Here is a 19,088-nt window from a genome sequence, read left to right on the forward strand (position 1 = left end):
GAATTTCTTATTTTTTTTAAATTTTTATTTCCACGATAATAGCTTAGGATGCTAGTTTTTTATCCGTTTGATCCACATTGAGAGGCATAAGCTTTGTATTACCGGTCTACGTGCATTGGTTAAATCAGACTCCTCCAAAAGCATGTACCCGTGCATGTACTTTTCAATTTGTGTTTTTGTACTTCTGCTATTTGATATAGACGTTTTTTAGTAACTCTGAACTACACTGGAGCTGAATCAAATTTGTTGTTTTGAGCGTACAGCGATCTGACAATCTCTATTGGTTTTCATCACCTCGTTGCTCTTGCGCATTTCGATTTGTTAGTAGTGATACTGCAAACACGAATTCAAGTATGATCTTTACATAATTTCTGACAACTTGCGTAATAACTACTGCCCTGCCAAAGCAAGGAAACAATATATATAAAAGATGAATTTCCCCACCACATGATACGGTAAAAACTATCACTGATGGTTGTTGCTACATCTAATTGTGTAGGTATTAGTATTGGGATGAGCGATGCATTGGAAAGTGCAGGGCGTAGGTAAAACTTTCGCAATCTTACTAATTCCATGGCAGAGATATGGGCTATATGCTTGAGGTGGCATATGTTACCAGTAAGGAGAATTGGTTATGGAAACTTATTAAGAGAGTATAAATTGCTAACGAGTGGTTTTGAGGAAGTTGATATTTGTTATAGGGGTCAACAAGCAAACAAAGCAACTCATTTGCTAACGTTTGGTCGCTGTGGTTGACAAACAAGTATGGTTGTTCTCTCAACTATGTTTCAGTGCGAGTTTTGTAATTTTGATTTTGTGAAATATTAGATGTCTTGCTTCATTTTGTAATTCCATTAATTTATAACATGATCCAACATAATAAAATAGAAAATGTTACCACCTGTTCATCATACAAAAATGAGCTTATGCATTAAGCACATAAAAAGTGACCTTTTCATTTGGCCCCACTTTATGTTTGAAATTCTGAATAACTCTAAGTGTCAAACAACTGACGGTAAATTGTTACCACGTATTCATTATACAAATGTTTTTGCGTAAAGTATCATCAACAAAAAAAATGATGTTTTCATTAATTCTAAAAAGAAGTCCAGCTCTTCAATGAAAAGATCCATTTAAAGTGCGACCAGCCCCTTTATTTTAGCATGAATTTGCCCTTTTTCGGAAGTTTCTTGAAAAAGTATAAATATAGGTTTTTTCTGTAGGAACCTAATTTTTCCAAAACCAAGAAAGAGAGAGATTATAAGAGAGCAATTCTTTGTGAGTTGAGTGTTCATTCTTTATGAGTGGATTGAGAGATTTGTAATATGTTACTCCGGACATCTAGTAAAGCTTGGAATTCGCAGTGTTGAAGTAGGCAAATTGCCGAACCACGATATATCTCGTCTTGTGGTTTGTTCTTCTTTTACATTAATTATTTTACTTTATATGCTTGTTATTTGATATTGAGAAGTGTTGGGATATTGCTTGGAGGGTGTTGAAGTCTTGTCTAGTAAGAATGATTGATCCTTGTGTAGAATTGATATATTGTAAATATACACAACAATTGGTATCGAGGCGTAAGTTTACGACTAGGATTTTGAGTTTAGTGCTCGAAAATTTGTATAGACAAGGTGTTCGATTAAATTAGAAAGTGAAATTATTTTTGGGTTATTGTGTGTAACTTGAAAAGATGGCTCCCAAGATGTCAAACACAAGATTTGAAGTAGAAGTTTAGGGTTAAAGCGAGAAATAGAATTCTCGAGAGTTAGAATTCTAATGGAATCCGATTCTCATGATTATGCGAGAATTATGGCTGTTTGGCAAACAGTGAGAATTCTTGGTAATTCTCGGTGTCAATTTCCCACATGTTGTTTGGCTGCTAAGAATTCTCACATCAATTTCCTATACCACTTTTGTTAATTTTTTTTCTTAAATATTTCACAAAACCAAAATAATAGTCCATTCCAAAACACAATAATTGTGAAGATCAAATTTCATACATCACAATGTGGGACTTCGGTTTGGCTTGGTATTGGACTATTGGCCCTTTCACTTAGTAAAAAACTCAAAATTTTTACTTGGTCAAAAACTTAAAATATATAGCTAGTCAGTTGAGACTTGAGAGTGCACTGTGAAGTGAAAATATTTGGATTTGATTACTACTGTGTTGTAGATCAGTCGTCATAAAAAAGAGTGATTTTTTTTTGTTACTGAATTTGTTAAATTAATAATGGACTATTGTACATCAAACTTGTGAAATACAAAATTGGGACTGAACTGTATGATGTATACTTTCCATTTAGTATAGAAACCATTACAAAATTTTGACGTGCATATTGTATTTGAGGATCCACTAGACCACTCAACAACACAATCATTCTTCAGTAACATATCTGACTAGTCACTTCAACATGCCTATATATAAGTTGAGGCCTTGAGCAGTTCGAAGAACTATGCTGCTTTGACAATAGGAATTGCTCTCAAAGAGACTGGAGAGCATCCAGTACTGTTTTTCTTTCAAGCATGCTTGGAATTGCTCCCTTAACTTGAACACAAAGAGATGCTGCAGCAGCTGCAATAACAGCACAATAATTTTGTGAAAACACAAATAAGATCAAAACAAAAGAATGAAACTGAACAGAAAAGCAGTGTAGTACCAGCAAATCTCATGCATTCCTCTTTGGACTTGCCCTCTACTAGTGCAACAGCAAAAGCAACAGTAAAAGTATCACTAGCACCAGTTGTATCAATAACTTCTGCGGCAGCAATGATGGGTTGCCTGATTGCTTCCTCTCCTTCTGTGAATAAGGCTGACCCTTTCTCAAATTTCTTTGTCATGTTTGATACCAAAAATGAGGCATTCAGTGATCAGGATATCATACCTCAAATTTCCTTTTGCAAAGTCCTATGTCATTAGTACAATTAAGTGGAAGTTATCATCAAGGTCTCAGCCACACTAACATCTAATATATGATGTATGATATAGTCAAGCATGTTTGTAGCTGCAATCAATTCTAAAGAAGAAAAAAAGGAGTTTCTTGAACACATTATCTATATTTCTGTAAGGTATGTAAATTGTGATGGAAGGATATAGCTACCTCACTCTCTGTTATAGCTCTTTATAGGAACAATTAATCTTTTTCATTTGATTATTTCTACAACACTAGCAAACTCCTTGATCCATCAGATGTTATGATCAGATTATGTTAACTCAAGTAGTATTTAGTTAAGCTTGTCTAAATTTTACTTCATGATCTTATCTTTAGATCTTAAATGAGATAAGAGGATGACGCAAAGAGAAATGTTTATACTAATCAACCCTTATACAAGTGCGGAGTGATAACTTTCTTCGCAGAACGGCAGAAGAAAATCGAAAGAGACATTTGAGCAAGAATGCTGTCAACTACTTAACTGTTTGCTAAAATGAAATCACCTCAAAATTTGCACAATATGGAGATTTTAGATTCGGTATTGTGAAAGAAGTTTTAGTTTCAAGCCAAAACAAATCTGTCATAGAAAAAAACAATAACACCGATGGTATCAAAACCGGATTCGTTCATGAATTATTTATCACTCCTCTTCATTTGATCACCAAAATGATTAAAACAAACAAAATGTGATAAAAATTCATTCTTTTAACACAAAAATACAGATATACATAGAGACTTAAAAAAAAGAAAAAAAAAACAAACCTGTTTAATGATTGTAGCAGGAGGGGTTGTAGAGTTCATTATATACAACCAAAAACACATGAATCCATGCAATCTAATAACAATATAGCACCTGAAACAGAGACTGCCGGAATCCTTCGAACTTGGTTAGTTGGTCACCTTCAACAATTTTGAAGAAGAAGATGTTAAAAGAAGAAGTGAAGTGAAGAAGACATGGTTAAAATTGGCCAAGAAAAGCATAAATTTTTATGAGAATGGTTACCCACGAGTGATTGAATAGTGATGACGATGATGAGTTGATGTGAAGAAGACGAGTTGAGTTGTGGTTTTATATGAACGTAACAACCCCACAACTAACTTTGAGAGAATTCCCCCCAAATCTTATTCTCGTTTCTCACGCAAATAGGTGCGACTTCGAGTAACGCCGAATGTGGTAGTCCTATTCTCACGTGAATTCTAATTCACGCCGTTATTTTTACCAAACAGCCCGTGAGAAATGGTAATACCCACGAAAATAAGTTAACGTGAGAATTCTGGGGTTGCCAAACGCACTTTTAATGGGAAGAATAACTTTGGGATTTGGCTGAATCTAAGTAAAAGATTTCATCCAACAAGGTTTTACCTGAATTAAATCTAAGCGGCAAATATGAGTAATGATGATTGGGAAGAGTTCGATCTTCAGGCTTGTTCATCAATCCGGTTATGTCTTGCTAATGAGGTCATGTATAGTGTGATGAGAGAAAATATTGCTGCCGGTATTTGGCTCAAACTAGAGTCTATGTATAAGACCAAGAGCATGACGAACAAGATGTACCTTAAGAAGCGTCTTTATCAATACATAATGGTCGATGGTTCAACGATGCAAGAGCACGTTAGTGAGTTCCGTCGACGTCTAGCTAGCGGATTATTTGAATGTTGGTATGAAGATAGATGATGAGGATCAAGCGGCAGGTTTAATATTCTCCTTGCTAGAAAGCTATGAGCATCTAATTACTACATTTATGAAAAGAGAAGTCGTCGATCTTGATGAAGTTCAGAGTGCACTTATTTCTTATGAGTTGATGAAGAAGACACATGTAGAGAATAACATTGATGCAGGTCAGGGGCTAGTGGCAAGAGGAAATTCGTATGAACAGAATTCTACAAGTAATGAGAATTCTAGGTCCAAGTCAAAGAAGCCTTTAAAACATATACAGTGTGACAATTACAATGAAAAGAGACATTACACAAGTAATTGTCCTCACCCGAAGAAAGAGAACAAGAGAGATGGTCAGAAGAAAGGTAAGGCAAAAATTGAGGCAAGTTATGCTTTAGGCTCTGAAGAGGATGAGTTCAGTCTCTGTGTGTCCACACAAGACTATATGACCAAAAGGTGGATTCTTAATTCCGGATGTTCCTATCATATGTTCCCGAATAGAAAGTGGTTTACTTCTTATGAGAGCATTGATGGTGGTTCCGTTTTGATGGGTAATGACGTTGCTTGTAAGACGGTAGGAATTGGAACTATACGGGTCAAGATGTATGATGGTGTAGTGAGGATTTTAACCGATGTGAGATATGTTCCTGAGCTAAAGAAAAGTCTTATTTCTCTTGGTACCTTGGATTCCAAAGGCCACAAGTTTGTGGGCGAAGGTGGAGTCCTAAATATTGTTAATGACTCTCTAGTTATTATAAAGGGTAAAAAACATAGAACCTTGTATACTCTGATAGGTAGTACGGTGATAAGCGATATAGCAGTGGGTGTATGTAGTAATGATTCTGAGTGCACTAAGATATGACATATGCGTTTAGGCATATGAGTGAAAAGGGTTTGTCTGAGTTGTGCAAGCAAGGGTTTTTGAAGAATTTGAAGAAGCCAATTATGGGGTTCTGTGAGCATTGCGTCTATGGGAAGCAGTGCAGAGTCAAGTTCAAGTTAAGCAAGCACACGACAACAGACATCCTTGACTATGTGCATACGGATGTTTGGGGACCCTCCAGGGTGGCTTCAAAGGGAGGTAACCGTTACTATGTCTCATTCATTGATGATCATACTCGCTATGTATGGGTGTATATGATGAAATCGAAAGATGAAGTGTTTGAGACATTTAAGAAGTGGAAGGCAAGGGTTGAGAATCGCACAGATAGGAAGGTAAAGACATTACGGTCTGACAATGGTATTGAGTATACTTATGGACCTTTCCAAGAGTTTTGTGCACAACAGGGAATTGCCAGACATTGGACAATCAGGGACACGCCACAGCAGAATGGAATGGCAGAGAGGATGAATAGAACCTTGCTTGAAAGAGCGAGATGTTTGTTGTCTAATGCCAATCTAGGCAAAGAGTATTGGGCAGATGCAGTGTCCATGACATGTTATTTGTACAATAGGTCACCAGTACCAGCTATAGATTACACGACATCTTATGATGTGTGGTTAGGTAACCCAGCTGATTATAGTATTTTACGAGTGTTTGGATCGACAACTTACTACCATGTGAGGGAAAACAAGCTAGATCCTAGAGCTAAGAAGGCCATATTCTTATGCTTCGCAAATGGGGTAAAGGGATACAAATTGTGGTGTCTAGAAGACCACAAGTTCCTGGTCAGCAGAGATGTTATCTTTGATGAGACTTCCGTGTTATCTTTCAGTAAGCCGGAAGTAGCTGGGAAAAATGGTGAGTCTATAGAAGTTCAAGCTACTGAGCTTAAGTTGTCTGATGCAGCAAATGACTGGTTAGATCATGATGAGGTACCAAATCATGGAACCACACAGCAATAGGAAGAAGAGCAAGAGCATTCGCAGCTTGTAGTGGCTGACCCTAGGCCAAAGAGACAAGTTAAATAAGTGCACAAGTATGGGCACGAAGCCGTGAAACACTATGGTCAGGTGGATTTAGTGGCATATGCACTGAATATCGAAGATGATGAGCCAGATAGCTTCAAGGAAGCTGTTAGAGATGCTCATTACAGAGATTGGTTGGTAGATATGCAAGCGGAGATGGAATCTTTTGATAAAAATCACACATGGGACCTAGTTTTATTGCCAAAGGGCAAAAGGACTATCGGCAATAAATGGGTGTTCAGAAAGAATGAGGTCCTTCCTGAGTCCGACAATATTGGGTACAAGGCAAGAGTGGTAGCAAAGGATTTTTCACAGAAGAAAGGAGTCGACTACAATGAGGTATTTTCCCCGGTGGTCAAACATACGTCTATTCGTGTGTTATTGAGTTTAGTTGCTCACTTCGACTTGGAGTTAGAGCAACTTGATGTGAAAATTGCTTTCTTGCATGGGGACTTGGAGGAAGAGATCTATATGAGACAACCTGAAAGGTTTGTCGTTGCTGAGAAAGAAGATCATGTATGCAAATTGAATCGGTCACTGTACGGGTTAAAGCAATCGCCCAGGCAATGGTACAAGTGCTTTGACACGTTCATGATGCAACATGAGTACACCCAAAGTAAGTATGATTGTTGTGTTTACTTTCGTAGGCTTCGTTGTAATGACTTCATCTATCTTACGCTTTATGTGGATGACATACTTATTGCTTCCAAAAATGGTGGTGGAGATAGACAAGTTGAAATCTCAACTTAGCTCTGAGTTTGAGATGAAAGACTTGGGTGGAGCCAAGAAGATACTGGGCATGGAGATTGACAGAGATAGGCAGAATTGACGAATAGTTATATCTCAGAAGAAATACCTTCAGAAAGTACTTTCGCGTTTTGGTATGGAGAATGCAAAGTCGGTTTCTACGCCTTTGGCTAGGCATTTTAGACTTTCAGCTAAATTCTCTCCTAGTTCGGTGGAGGAACAAAAGCATATGACACATGTTTCTTATGTTAATGCAGTGGGCAGTTTGATGTATGCTATGGTGTGCACACGCCCAGACATTTCACAGGCAGTTAGTATTGTAAGCAGGTATATGGCTAATCCTTGGAAGCAGCATTGGGAGGCAGTGAAATAGGTATTAAGGTACTTGAAGGGTACCTTGGATGTGGGATTAGTTTATGGTGGATGCATTTGTTATGTCAGTGGATATGTGGATTCAGGTTATGCAGAAGATCTAGATAGACGACGATCGACTACTGGTTATGTGTTTATGATGCATGGTGCACCGGTTAGTTGGAGGTCTATGCTACAGGCTACAGTACAGTTGCTCTATCTACTACTGAGGCAGAGTATATGGCAGTGGCAGAGGCAGTGAAAGAGGCATTATGGCTTCGATATCTTCTGGATGATATGGGTATTGAGCAAAACAGTGTTGCTTTGCATTGTGATAGTCAGAGTGTTATTCATTTGGCGAAAAACCAGGTTCATCATGCTCGGACCAAGCATATTGATGTCCGTTATCACTTTATAAAGGATGTCGTTGAGGATGATGATGTAGCACTTGAGAAAGTGGACACCCATGACAATCCTGTTGATATGCTGACTAAGGTTGTCACCGAATTAAGTTCCAACACTGTTTGGACTTGCTCCAAATCCTACATGCTTTATAGAGCCTTTTGTGGGCATGGCCTTTAGGGGCGGATGGACTGCGAGTTCCTGGATGGATGTGTTCTTGTTGGATGTGTTCGGCTCAGTTTTATGTGTTAAAACCTCACCGAAGTGGAGAATTGTAGAGAAAAATGATGTTTTCTCATTCTGGTGTGAAAGGCGCGACCCGCGCTCATGCTTTGGCGACCTCCAGTGATTTAAGCACGACCCACGCTCAACTTTGCCTGGTCGAGGGCACGACCCTACGCTCCACCTTATTTCAGCACGAATTTGCCCTTTTTCGAAAGTTTTCTGAAAAAGTATAAATATAGGTTTTTTTCTGTAGAAACCTAACTTTTCCAAAACCAAGAAAGAGAGAGATTATAATAGAGCAATTCTTTGTGAGTTGAGTGTTCATTCTTTGTGAGTGGATTGAGAGACTTGTAATCTGTTACTCTGGACATCTAGTAAAGCTTGGAACTCGCAGTGTGGAACTAGGCAAATTGCCGAACCACGATATATCTCGTCTTGTGATTTGTCCTTTTTTTACATTAATTGTTTTACTTTATATGCTTATTATTTGATATTGAGAAGTGTTGGGATATTGCTTGGAGGGTATTGAAGTCTTGTCTAGTAAGAAGGATTGATCTTTGTGTATGATTGATCTATTGTAATAGGTAACGTTGTTTCAATATCAACCAAAATACTTTAGTCTGAAAATTAACATACCAGACATAATAAGTTTTAAAATAGCTGGCCGACCATATGTCAGGCTGTATGGCTAGTACGGAAAGAATAGCAAAAGATGAACATTATTAAAAAATACTTCAGATACAGAAGGATATATGTGATAGTGGTGATTTACAACAGCAACATCATCATTTGTCATCGATCCCCATTATTCTTGCATTTCGATAATGCAATATAATAAGCTTCAAAATGTATGCCTAGTATATTCTAGTAACATCTTGAAGTATTCATTCCACATAGTACATTGCATCACTAGTTATTACAGAAACATAAGCAATGGAATATTATTACAGAAACATAAGCTTCCACAGCTTGCGCCTTCTTCATATCCCCTAAATTCATATCATCACTTCTTCCTTGAGACCATATGCTCAGCAATCTGCCAGAAAACAAAAACAAGTAATGAAACACACTCACACGAAATATGTCTATATATAAGACAAGGACCAGGTTTACATCAAAAGTGAGAAAATCTAAGTTTGTTGCGTCTCAAAATGCAGTAGGTGCCAATTCTGCAGCATCCGTGCATGTTTCGGGCTTGTTAGCATTGCTGTAAGGCTTTCCCAGCATAGGGGTTACACATCATTTGCCATTGTTACTTACTGTACATGTACAAGGCGTTTTTTATGGATAGTGGTAGTGTGGAAGAACGACATCTTTAGTGTATGTTCTCTATACAACTATGGATCGGAGGAAACAAACCTCTTGCTCCTAATTGGAATACACAAGAAATTAAGAAAGTACGACTAACCTGTTCAGTATAAGGCAAGAACTTCCCATCAAATGTGATAACAACACGGTCCTTTCCATCAACACCTTTAACTTTGTCAACAGAACAGAAGAAGTCTATAGCTGACATTCTGCAGCGCAACATAAAAAGAGATTAGTGTACAATCGCCAAACGAACAAAAAAGGCACAAGTCATACAAGCATAAGGCCGAAACCAAGTTACATTTGACATATTGAAGGCTGTTTCCTAATTATTAATGCATTGGTAGTCAATCGAAAGGTACTTGTGTTAGTTGTGTGTATGTGTAGTGTATGCAGATTCTTTTCTTTCACTCATTTGCAATTTGCACTTATCAAACGCTTTACAAAACTTAAGTACTTATCCAGGGTCAACTAAATCAAAATCACGCATCTCCATTTTTGTACAGTTGAATATATGATCTACTTTATTCCTGCTTATCTTACAAATTATGTTTGATGGAGATAAAAGTTCCAAACATGTATTAGTCTAAACTCTAGGTTTCTCAATTGCCTTGTAAACGACATTTGATTCCACTTCGTTATGAAAACAATCCTTGGAGAAAATTGTAAGAAAAAACTTACATTCCATCACCAAACTGCTCATTGATGATATCCTTGATGCTCTCCCCAAAATGCATAATTGCTTCATTCAATCTATTAACAATAAAACAAAAATAAAACCATTAACCAACAAAGCAAAAAATTCTAATCTTAAACCAATATATCAAGAAATAACAACCCCCCTGTTGTTTGTAAACATAATCCAAAATTAAGCAACCCCCAAAGTTTGATTACCTGTAAATAGCTGGCTCTTGAATGAGAAGAGGGTCATAAGATCTCAGTGGAGCCTTCATCATTTCATCAATAAGTTCATCAGAAAATTGTGGCAGAGCTGCTTTTAGTTTTTTTGCAGTTTCAGGCATTAGTATAGTTTGCCTTCTCAAGAGCTGTGCAACATAAACATTTGTTAAACCAGTTTCTTGTGCAATCTGATTAAATGTTTTGCCAGATTTTCTCTTCACTGATAAGAGCTGGCTCACTAGGACTGCTTTGCTGCTTTGTGCCATTTTGTTTGAAATGAAAGGTGTTGGCACTGAAATGAGTGTGGTGAGTTTGTGAGTTAGAGTGACTCTTTCATGGCTATTTATAAGTATATAAGTACTAGTCAAGTCCAGAAGTCTATGATGGCTTTCCAAAGGAGTCAAATAATGGTGTTACCTTCATACCTTGCACAATTAGTGGTGGCTTTATAAAAAAGACTGTGATAATTGAGATCGAAATAATGGAGTGAGATATGAAACTGAGGCCATAAGAAAAAGTTGTTCAATTACCCTAGTGGCGGCAGAAATATCCGCCTCGATATCTGTATGGGTTATATTTCGCTGGGGTGTCATTGGGCTGCTGTCCACGTCGTTGGCTCTTCCGCGCTTCTAATTTGAGACTTTGAGTTGCCTATACGGATAATGTAAGGTAAGTTTGTTGGACGATAACTAGTTAAAACGCAAGAACAATAGGGTGTGTAAGGGAATGATATTCTCCTTTAGGAATATCAAGCACGTGTTTAGCATGGTGGAAATACCACACCGATCTCTGATACACCTCGCCAACCTATGTTACCAGCTCGCATCAACACGCTACGAGATCGCTCCATAACAGTTCGTATCATCACACAGACCGATCTACAGCGTGATTCATCTTGTCTTCTAGAAGCAATCATGAAAGAATCTACACGTGCGCAAATTACTGCCGCCAGCTACTGACTACTCCGCAAGCTACTAAGTCAGGCTACTAATCCTCATCATTACAGCAGACCTATAAACACAATTCTCACACGCCTCCACAATCTTGACCCTACATCTGTGTTATCCTTTACACGTGTTGGATGAGAATACACTTGGATCACCTATAAATACTCTCCATATAAACTACGCCAGACCTGATTCTTCTCTCCCCCCAGAATCTAGAGAAGATACGTAGGTAGTTCGCTCTTTGACGAACTCGGTCTCAACCATAATCTAATCCGTTCCCCCTCCCTGTGTATATAAAGAAAGCACTAAAACGCACCTTTACATTGGCGCCGTCTGTGGTCTCGATTTCTTGAGAAACTACCTAATAAATCCAAACTCCAGAAACCAAAAGTCTCAAGCCCACGAAGCATGGCAAGCCTCGAAGCTCAAATCCAGAGTTTAGTTGGTCAGCTAGAAACGATGAACGAACAAATCACCCTGCTCAGGCAGGAGAACGTTCAACTTCGCACGCAAGTTGACACTCAAACTCCACCTCCTCTCTTATTAGAGGACGACATCAACGAAGTTAATCAACAGATTAACGAGTTGTCACAACGGATTGACCAGAGTGTTGTCAAAAAAGAGGCCACCCAGATCGTCCAAAAAAATGATCAAAACATACCGCACGTCTCCGTTTACTGCCGAAGTATTAAGCAGAGCTTCTCTTCCAGATTTCATACAACCACATTTTCCGATGTATTATGGCAGCGCATGTCCTGGCCAACACGTAGCCCGCTACATTCAAAGTCTGGCACTCTACAGCGCACCTGAGTATGACCACCTTCACTGTCGTCTGTTTTCCGCCAGTCTCAAAAATGGCGCACTCGATTGGTTCTTTTCACTTGAGTTTGACTCAATAAAGACCTTCGAGCAACTCACCGACTTTTCGCTAGTCAGTACGTCCACAACTGACGTAAAAGCCGATCTCAATTCGCTGTTCTAACTCTCACTGGGCGAAGACGAAACCATCCGGGAGTTTCTAGGTCGATTCAAAGCATAACTACTATGCATGGAAGCTGGCCTGAAAGAATCATTTGCCACCTTGGCATTCTACAACGCCTGTCGCGTGCAACCACGGCACTCGCCAGATTATTGATGAAGGAACGCCCCGACACGCTATCCGAGCTATACGCTCACGTGGACAAGTACATTAAGCTACAAAAGGACTGAGGCACCAGGGCCTACCAGAAGAAGAAGTCGCAGCAATTTTCGATGATCGTTCAGCTTCAAAAAGCGACCCGACAACAGCCGCAACAGCAAGAGCGGAAATCAGGAAACCGAATGAACAATGATCGTGAGTTCGCAGTCCTCACACGTTTTCCCAGTTACGTACTGAAAAAGATCAAGCGAGCTGCATACTACCGATCTGATGTACGACAACCAGCAGATCGACCTGACAAGCCTTACTGCACCTTTCACCAAGCAAAATGTCATGAGACCGATGCATGTTGGGGGCGAAAACATTATCTTCAAGATCTCATCGAAGCTGGACACATCAAACAATATACCAACATACCTGACGGCGACCTGCGCCATAAACTGATGGTTCACAGGTTGCGCAGCCGAACTCTACCCCGCCTTAATCGCCATAACAATCAGACTCAATCTCGCAGCAGAGGACGTCCCAGAGACCGTTCTCGCCACGAGCGCCACCTGCACTCATTAGATCGCGACAATGAAAGAACTATTCATATGATCACTTTTCCTGACGACTCGGTCAACTCGTCCAGAGAGAAAAGAAGGCGCGTGGTTGCCCTTCAAGAAGTTTACCATTTCTCCTCACAAGCAGCATCGGCCCCCCGAAGTTCAGGTCGCACCACCGGAAACATCATTTTCACCGCAGCCGACCTCAACAAAGTTTGTCTCCCGCATAACGACGCGCTTGTAGTCCACGTCAAAATCAGCGACTGGACAGTTAAGCGTGTTCTGATCGACCCTGGCAGCTCTTGTGACATTTTGTTCTACCACACTGTACAGGAGATGAATTTCCCTAAGTCAGTCTTCATAGATCCGATTGCTCCTCTGTACGAGTTCAATGGCTCCAGAGCCGACCCCATCGGTGATATTATACTCCTAGTATCAGTGGGATCATGAGAGGACAAAGTCATCTTCAAGTCGTCTTAGATATCAAGTTGTCTTACAATGTCATCCTAGGAAGGCGTTGGATTCATCAAATGCAGGCCATACCGTCAACTGCATCAACTCCTTCATTTTCCAGGCCCTAGGGGCATGATGGAGCTTTGAAGCAACCAACTCGAGGCCTATCATTGTAATCAAATCCTCTCAGCGAGTAAAACAGTCGAGCCCCCTGTTAGCATAAGAAATGAGCCCACCAGCTACACCATGACCAAAGACTTGGTCGCTGAGGTCAGAGGCAACGTCCCAACTCAGGGCGCTGGGGGATCCAGCAAGAAAGTCTATCCATCTATCCAGACCCCGAAGGTCACTAAAGCAGTTATCGATTCAATTGCCAGAGGTCGCTTCCGCATTCATCGCCCTTCCAGATCACATTCAACCAATACAGCTTCAGACAAGTACTCCAGCATCTGTTGTTATGACCACAGAAGTCATCTCTGACCTATTGTGTCGTACCCACAGAAGACACTCCGGTTCCTGCAACAACTCCCGTTACTCATCAGACCGACAAAGCAACTACAGAGAGCAATCCCCACAGGACGTTCACCCACCACATGCCATAGTCCCAGCCGAAGAAAGGCAGAAAGTGAACTTAGGAACAGACGATGATCCTAAGTTCGTCTATGTAGGGGCTAACCTCGACCCCACACTTAAAGCCCAACTTGTAAACTTTTTATCCATGAATAAAGATGTTTTCCCTTGGTCGTATATTGATGTGCTGGGTATAGATCCTAGCGTTGCATGCCATAGATTAAATGTTAATCCTAATGCTCGACCAGTTCGACAGCGACCTAGGAGACTATCATTACGGTTTCAGAAAGCAATCAATGACGAGGTAGACAAGCTCAAGCAAGTCGGTTTCATTCGAAATGTCGACTACCCCGATTGGATCGCTAACATAGTGACAGTTCCAAAAAAGAATGACACGATTCGCCTTTGTGTTGACTTCACCAATGTCAATCAAGAAACACCTAAAGACAGCTTTCCCTTACCCAGAATCGACCGACTGGTGGACCAGACCTGTGGCCACGAGCTCTTCTACTTCATGGATGCATATAGTGGGTACAACCAAATACCACTTGCGGAGGAAGATCAAGAGAAAACATCCTTTATTACAGAGCAGGGCATTTATTGCTACAACGTCCTCTCGTTCGGCCTCAAGAACGCTGGAGCAACATATCAACAACTGGTAAGTGACATGTTCCAGGACATGTTAGGGGATACCATGGAAGTCTATATTGATGACATGGTTGTCAAGAGCAAGAAAGCAGGTGACCATCTCACTTACCTTGAACAAGCATTCTCCAGGTTACGCCACTCGAATGAAGCTCAATCCTGAGAAATGCCTTTTTGGAGCGTCCTCCGGGAAATTTCTGGGCTATCAAGTCTCACAACGTGGAATTGAAGCTAACCTAGACCAAATCAAAGTGTTCTTGGATATGCTCGACCCGCAGACAAAGAAGCAGATACAAAGCTATCAGGCATGGTCGCTGCACTCAACCGGTTCATATTCAGAGCTTCAGACAAGTGCCGACCATTCCTACAACTTCTTAAAAAAGGCGAGCAGTTCTCATGGAACGATCAATATCACCAAGCATTCTCCACCCTCAAAGAGTATCTCATAACACCTCCTGTCCTAGCTAAACCAACAGATGGCGAAATGTTGGGGCTTTATCTCGCAATCTCAGACTTTGCTATCAGTTCGGTTATCTTCAAAGTGGATAACAACTCCAAGAAACCTATCTACTTCACAAGTAAGATGCTAACCCCGGCCGAAAAGAACTACTCTTACATCGAAAGAGCAGTACTCTCATTATTATACTCTGCAAGAAAGTTTTGGCCTTATTTTCAAGTGCACCCAATCAAAGTACTCACCGACCTCCCGTTGAAGAAGATCTTTCATAAGGAGAACAAGACAACTCGCATGGCTGTATGGGATGAAGAACTCGGGGAACATCACATCGAGTTCGTCCTATGCACCTCGCAGAAAGGACAGGTCGTGGCAGACTTCCTTGCCAACTTCCCTGTCGACGACCTACATTGGGAACCAGAGGCGGACATCTTACCCTCAAAGCAAAATGACAAGACCATCTGGTCTCTCTTTGTGGATGGCTCTAGCAACCCCAGAGGGAGTGGAATAGGAGTTGTCTTAGTGTCGCCAGATAGAGGAATGGTGGAGAAATCTGTTCGCATCGACTTTGCGACCTCCAACAATGAGGCGGAGTACGAGGAATTAATCATGGGGCTCAGAATGGCGCTACAGCTCGGTGTACAAGATTTGTAGGTCTTTAGTGACTCGCAACTGGTCGTTCGCCAAATTGCTAAAGAGTATACTACCCATGAAGATAACCTTTCTAAATATCTTCAAGTTGTTAATCAGTTACTCCTTTCTTTCTAGAGAGCCACCATACACCACTTTTTGCGTGATGAGAACCGTCACGCAGACAGTTTAGCTTACTTGGCTACTCAAACACCAAACTACGCCTCGAGACAACTATTGATTGAGATAGGTGACTGACCTGCATACCAAAAGGACTATGTTTTAGAAATCAGTGATCTATGCCTACTATCTGAGACTCAGATGAGGCAGACGTGGATGCAGCCCATCATAGAGTACATTCAGCACGGTACACTCCTAGCAGAGCGTGCCAAAGCCAGACAAACATATATGGCTCGCCGTTATTGCTTGGTTAATAACAAGTTATTCCGCAAATCCGCTGGCGGACCTCTTTTGAGGTGCATAAGCCCATAACAAGGTCAGTTAATTTTTGCATAAATTTATGAAGGAGAGTGTGGCAACTATGCTGGAGGGCGCTCTTTGGCCCACAAAGCGATCTTCTAAGGATACTTTTGGCCCCGCATGCAGATCGACGCCAAAACATATATCCTAAAGTGCGTCAAATGCCAAACCTTTGGCCACAACATCATCCAACCAGCTCGCAAGCTGATTAGCATTGCGAGCCCTTGGCCATTTCACATGTGGGGTATGGATATCATGGGACCATTCATCCCATAGAAAAGCACAGGTTTCCGTTTTGTCTTAGCTGCAACCGATTACTTCACTAAGTGGGTCGAAGCAATTCCGTTAGCACATGTCAGAAACTTCATCTGGACTCACATTATCACCAGATTTGGTTTGCCGCACACCCTGGTGATGGACAATGGTTCCCAGTTCAAGGACAAAACAGTCAAAGAATTTCTAGCCAAGTGGAAGATAGTTCATGCATTCTCCACTCCCCAGTACGCTCACAGCAATGGCCAGGTAGAGGCCAGTAACAAAGCAATCTTAGAAAACTTGAAGAAAAAGATTGAAAAGAATAAGAGCCAATGGCCAAACCAGCTAGAGAATATTCTGTGGGCTCATCGCACCATAGCTCGCTCCAACACTGGCGAGTCACCATTCTCCCTATGCTATGGCACCGAAGTCGTTATTCCCACCGAGCTGCAGTCACCACGACTCGATCAGAACTCGTCGAATCAGGACGCAATGACTTTGTCCTGGCTCGTGAGGTCGATTTGTTGGAGGAACGCCGTGACCTGGCAGCTATCAGAGTGGCATCGTATCAACAGATTCTAAAGAGGTCCTACAACAAACGAGTACATCCTCGATCCTTTCAACCCGGTGATCTAGTTATGAAAAAGACTCAGGATGACTCCAAACTAGCAGCAACATGGGAAGGACCGTACATAGTAGACCGAGTTGTTAGCAACGGGGATTACTGGATCAAGTCGCAAGAAGGGAAACCACTACCACGCCCTGGAACACTTATTTGTTAAAGAGATTTTATCAATAAAGATTCATTCTTGTACACAATCATGTTTTTTAATCCTTGTCAATTCAGGTAGTTTAATTATATTTGTATTGTCAACCACTCTGTTCAATTACATCTATGACAAAACTACACTTGCACCAAGCACCACTAGTACAGGCGCACTTCCAGCACTCCCATCACATCCAACGATCTCAGTGAGCAATACGCCTTTAGAGGCTAAATACGCTCTCCGTGAACAGAACGCTCTCAGGAGCTTACAGGCTCATAGCCTCTCTAAATCTCGCTAAGTTGAGAACCTATACTTCTAGGATCAACTCCGTGAGAACGCTCTCAGTGAGCTGTACTCCTTCCGAGGCTAAATACGCTCCCCGCGAGCAGAATGCTCTCAGGAGCTTACAGGCTCATAGCCTCTCCAAATCTCGCTAAGTTGAGGACCTATACTTCTAGGATCAACTCCGTGAGAACGCTCTCAGTGAGCAGTACGCCTTCAGAGGCTAAATACGCTCCACGCAAGCAGAACGCTCTCAAGAGCTTACAAGCTCATAGCCTCTCCAACTTTCGTTAAGTCGAGGACCTATACTTCTAGGTTCATCTCAGTGAGATCGCTATCTTGAGCAATACTTAACAAGCATAACGCTTTCTTAAACTAAATCTCAGGCTCCATAGCCACTATATACAACAAGCATCATAAACGAAACACTAGCTACAAGAAATCAAGCAGAAGCAAAAGCATACATTCCATACATATTCGTCAAAAGAACTGCCAGCCCAAAGCCCGAAATCTAGTTTGCGCATTCACCAATATGTTGGGTTTACCAAGAAAATCCAGATCGGTAGTTCTTACAAGTGTTAAAAAATATCGAGTTGCCACTTTCGTGGAAACCAGCTCGTCAAGTATCTGAACCAAAAGGCAAACTGCTCAGATAAGCCTGAGAAACCAGCTCTATTGTTAACTCTCTTACAGAGAGGCAAAATTATAACACATGCAAACAAAACAATCATTTTCAACGCTTACAGAGAGAAGTTCAGAAAATCAGCGTCCTGCATCCGCAACAACATGCTTATCCCTTGGCACGACACTGGTAGAGGGGAGATGACTCACATCACGGGCAACAACAAGGGCGCGGCGTCTTCAGCTTCTTGGTCATGCTTTTCTAATAGCTCCACGTACAACTCCGCCAACACAGAGTGATCTTCACAAGTTCGATCATACTCCTTTTGCGCCTTACGAGCCACCATTTAACACTGCTTGGCATTCAGTCACGGACGCCAGCTGCTTCTGCAGGTCCATCATTGAGTTCACCAGTACAGTCTTCTCCTTCAGTGTCTCATGATGCTTGTTCCTTAGGGATGTCAGCTTCTTCTTATCGAGTTCCCAAGCAGCACGCATCCTAGCCAGCTCCGCCACGCCACCATCGCTACTACCGGGAATGAACAAGCGATGCAACCTATCATACCCTGCCAAAAACTGCATGAAGGATGTTAATGTTTAACCATCCTCATTCAAGCCACAATAAACGATACAAATAGAACACTTGCCAAACAACAAGTCGCGTCGGTGGTTTTCAGGGTCATCTCCAAACTTTCACTCTCCAACTCGGCTTTATCACCATCGAGCACTATCCCTTCTAGGAGGCAACTCGTTATAGAGGCTGAGTGGAAGCTACAATCAGAACGCTTCACCATGCGCTTCTTCCCCGTACGACTAACGTAGTAGAAGTCGCTCCCCACATCACCACGACGCAGGGACGAGCTGCCAGATGCA

General features: G+C 41.2%; 2 protein-coding genes across 8 annotated transcripts; both read right to left on the reverse strand.

Annotated features, from left to right (window-relative positions):
* Positions 1-2,266: 2,266 nt before the first annotated feature.
* On the reverse strand, positions 2,267-4,220 carry LOC147500316 (ribokinase-like). Of its 7 annotated transcripts, none has more exons than XM_086561989.1 (4): positions 3,934-4,220; positions 3,693-3,830; positions 2,658-2,829; positions 2,267-2,572 (listed from the first exon to the last, which is right to left on the reverse strand). In XM_086561989.1, exons 2-4 carry the CDS (start codon positions 3,750-3,752, stop codon positions 2,481-2,483), a joined length of 324 nt encoding a protein of 107 aa, XP_086418115.1. In that variant the 5' UTR covers positions 3,753-3,830; positions 3,934-4,220; the 3' UTR covers positions 2,267-2,480. The 7 variants fall into 7 exon arrangements, with proteins under 7 accessions (XP_086418115.1, XP_086418114.1, XP_086418116.1 ...); XM_086561988.1 differs by having other exon boundaries at positions 2,267-2,563; positions 3,934-4,165; XM_086561990.1 differs by having other exon boundaries at positions 3,938-4,159.
* Positions 4,221-8,923: 4,703 nt separating this feature from the next.
* On the reverse strand, positions 8,924-10,955 carry LOC147500317 (cyanate hydratase-like). Its single transcript, XM_086561995.1, has 4 exons — positions 10,423-10,955; positions 10,210-10,281; positions 9,629-9,737; positions 8,924-9,256 (listed from the first exon to the last, which is right to left on the reverse strand). The coding sequence occupies exons 1-4, from the start codon at positions 10,692-10,694 to the stop codon at positions 9,224-9,226; spliced, it is 486 nt and encodes a 161-aa protein (XP_086418121.1). The 5' UTR covers positions 10,695-10,955; the 3' UTR covers positions 8,924-9,223.
* Positions 10,956-19,088: the final 8,133 nt, after the last annotated feature.

This window comes from Coptis chinensis, chromosome 5, assembly GCF_015680905.1.
Source record: "Coptis chinensis isolate HL-2020 chromosome 5, ASM1568090v1, whole genome shotgun sequence".
Classification (NCBI taxonomy): Eukaryota; Viridiplantae; Streptophyta; class Magnoliopsida; order Ranunculales; family Ranunculaceae; genus Coptis; species Coptis chinensis.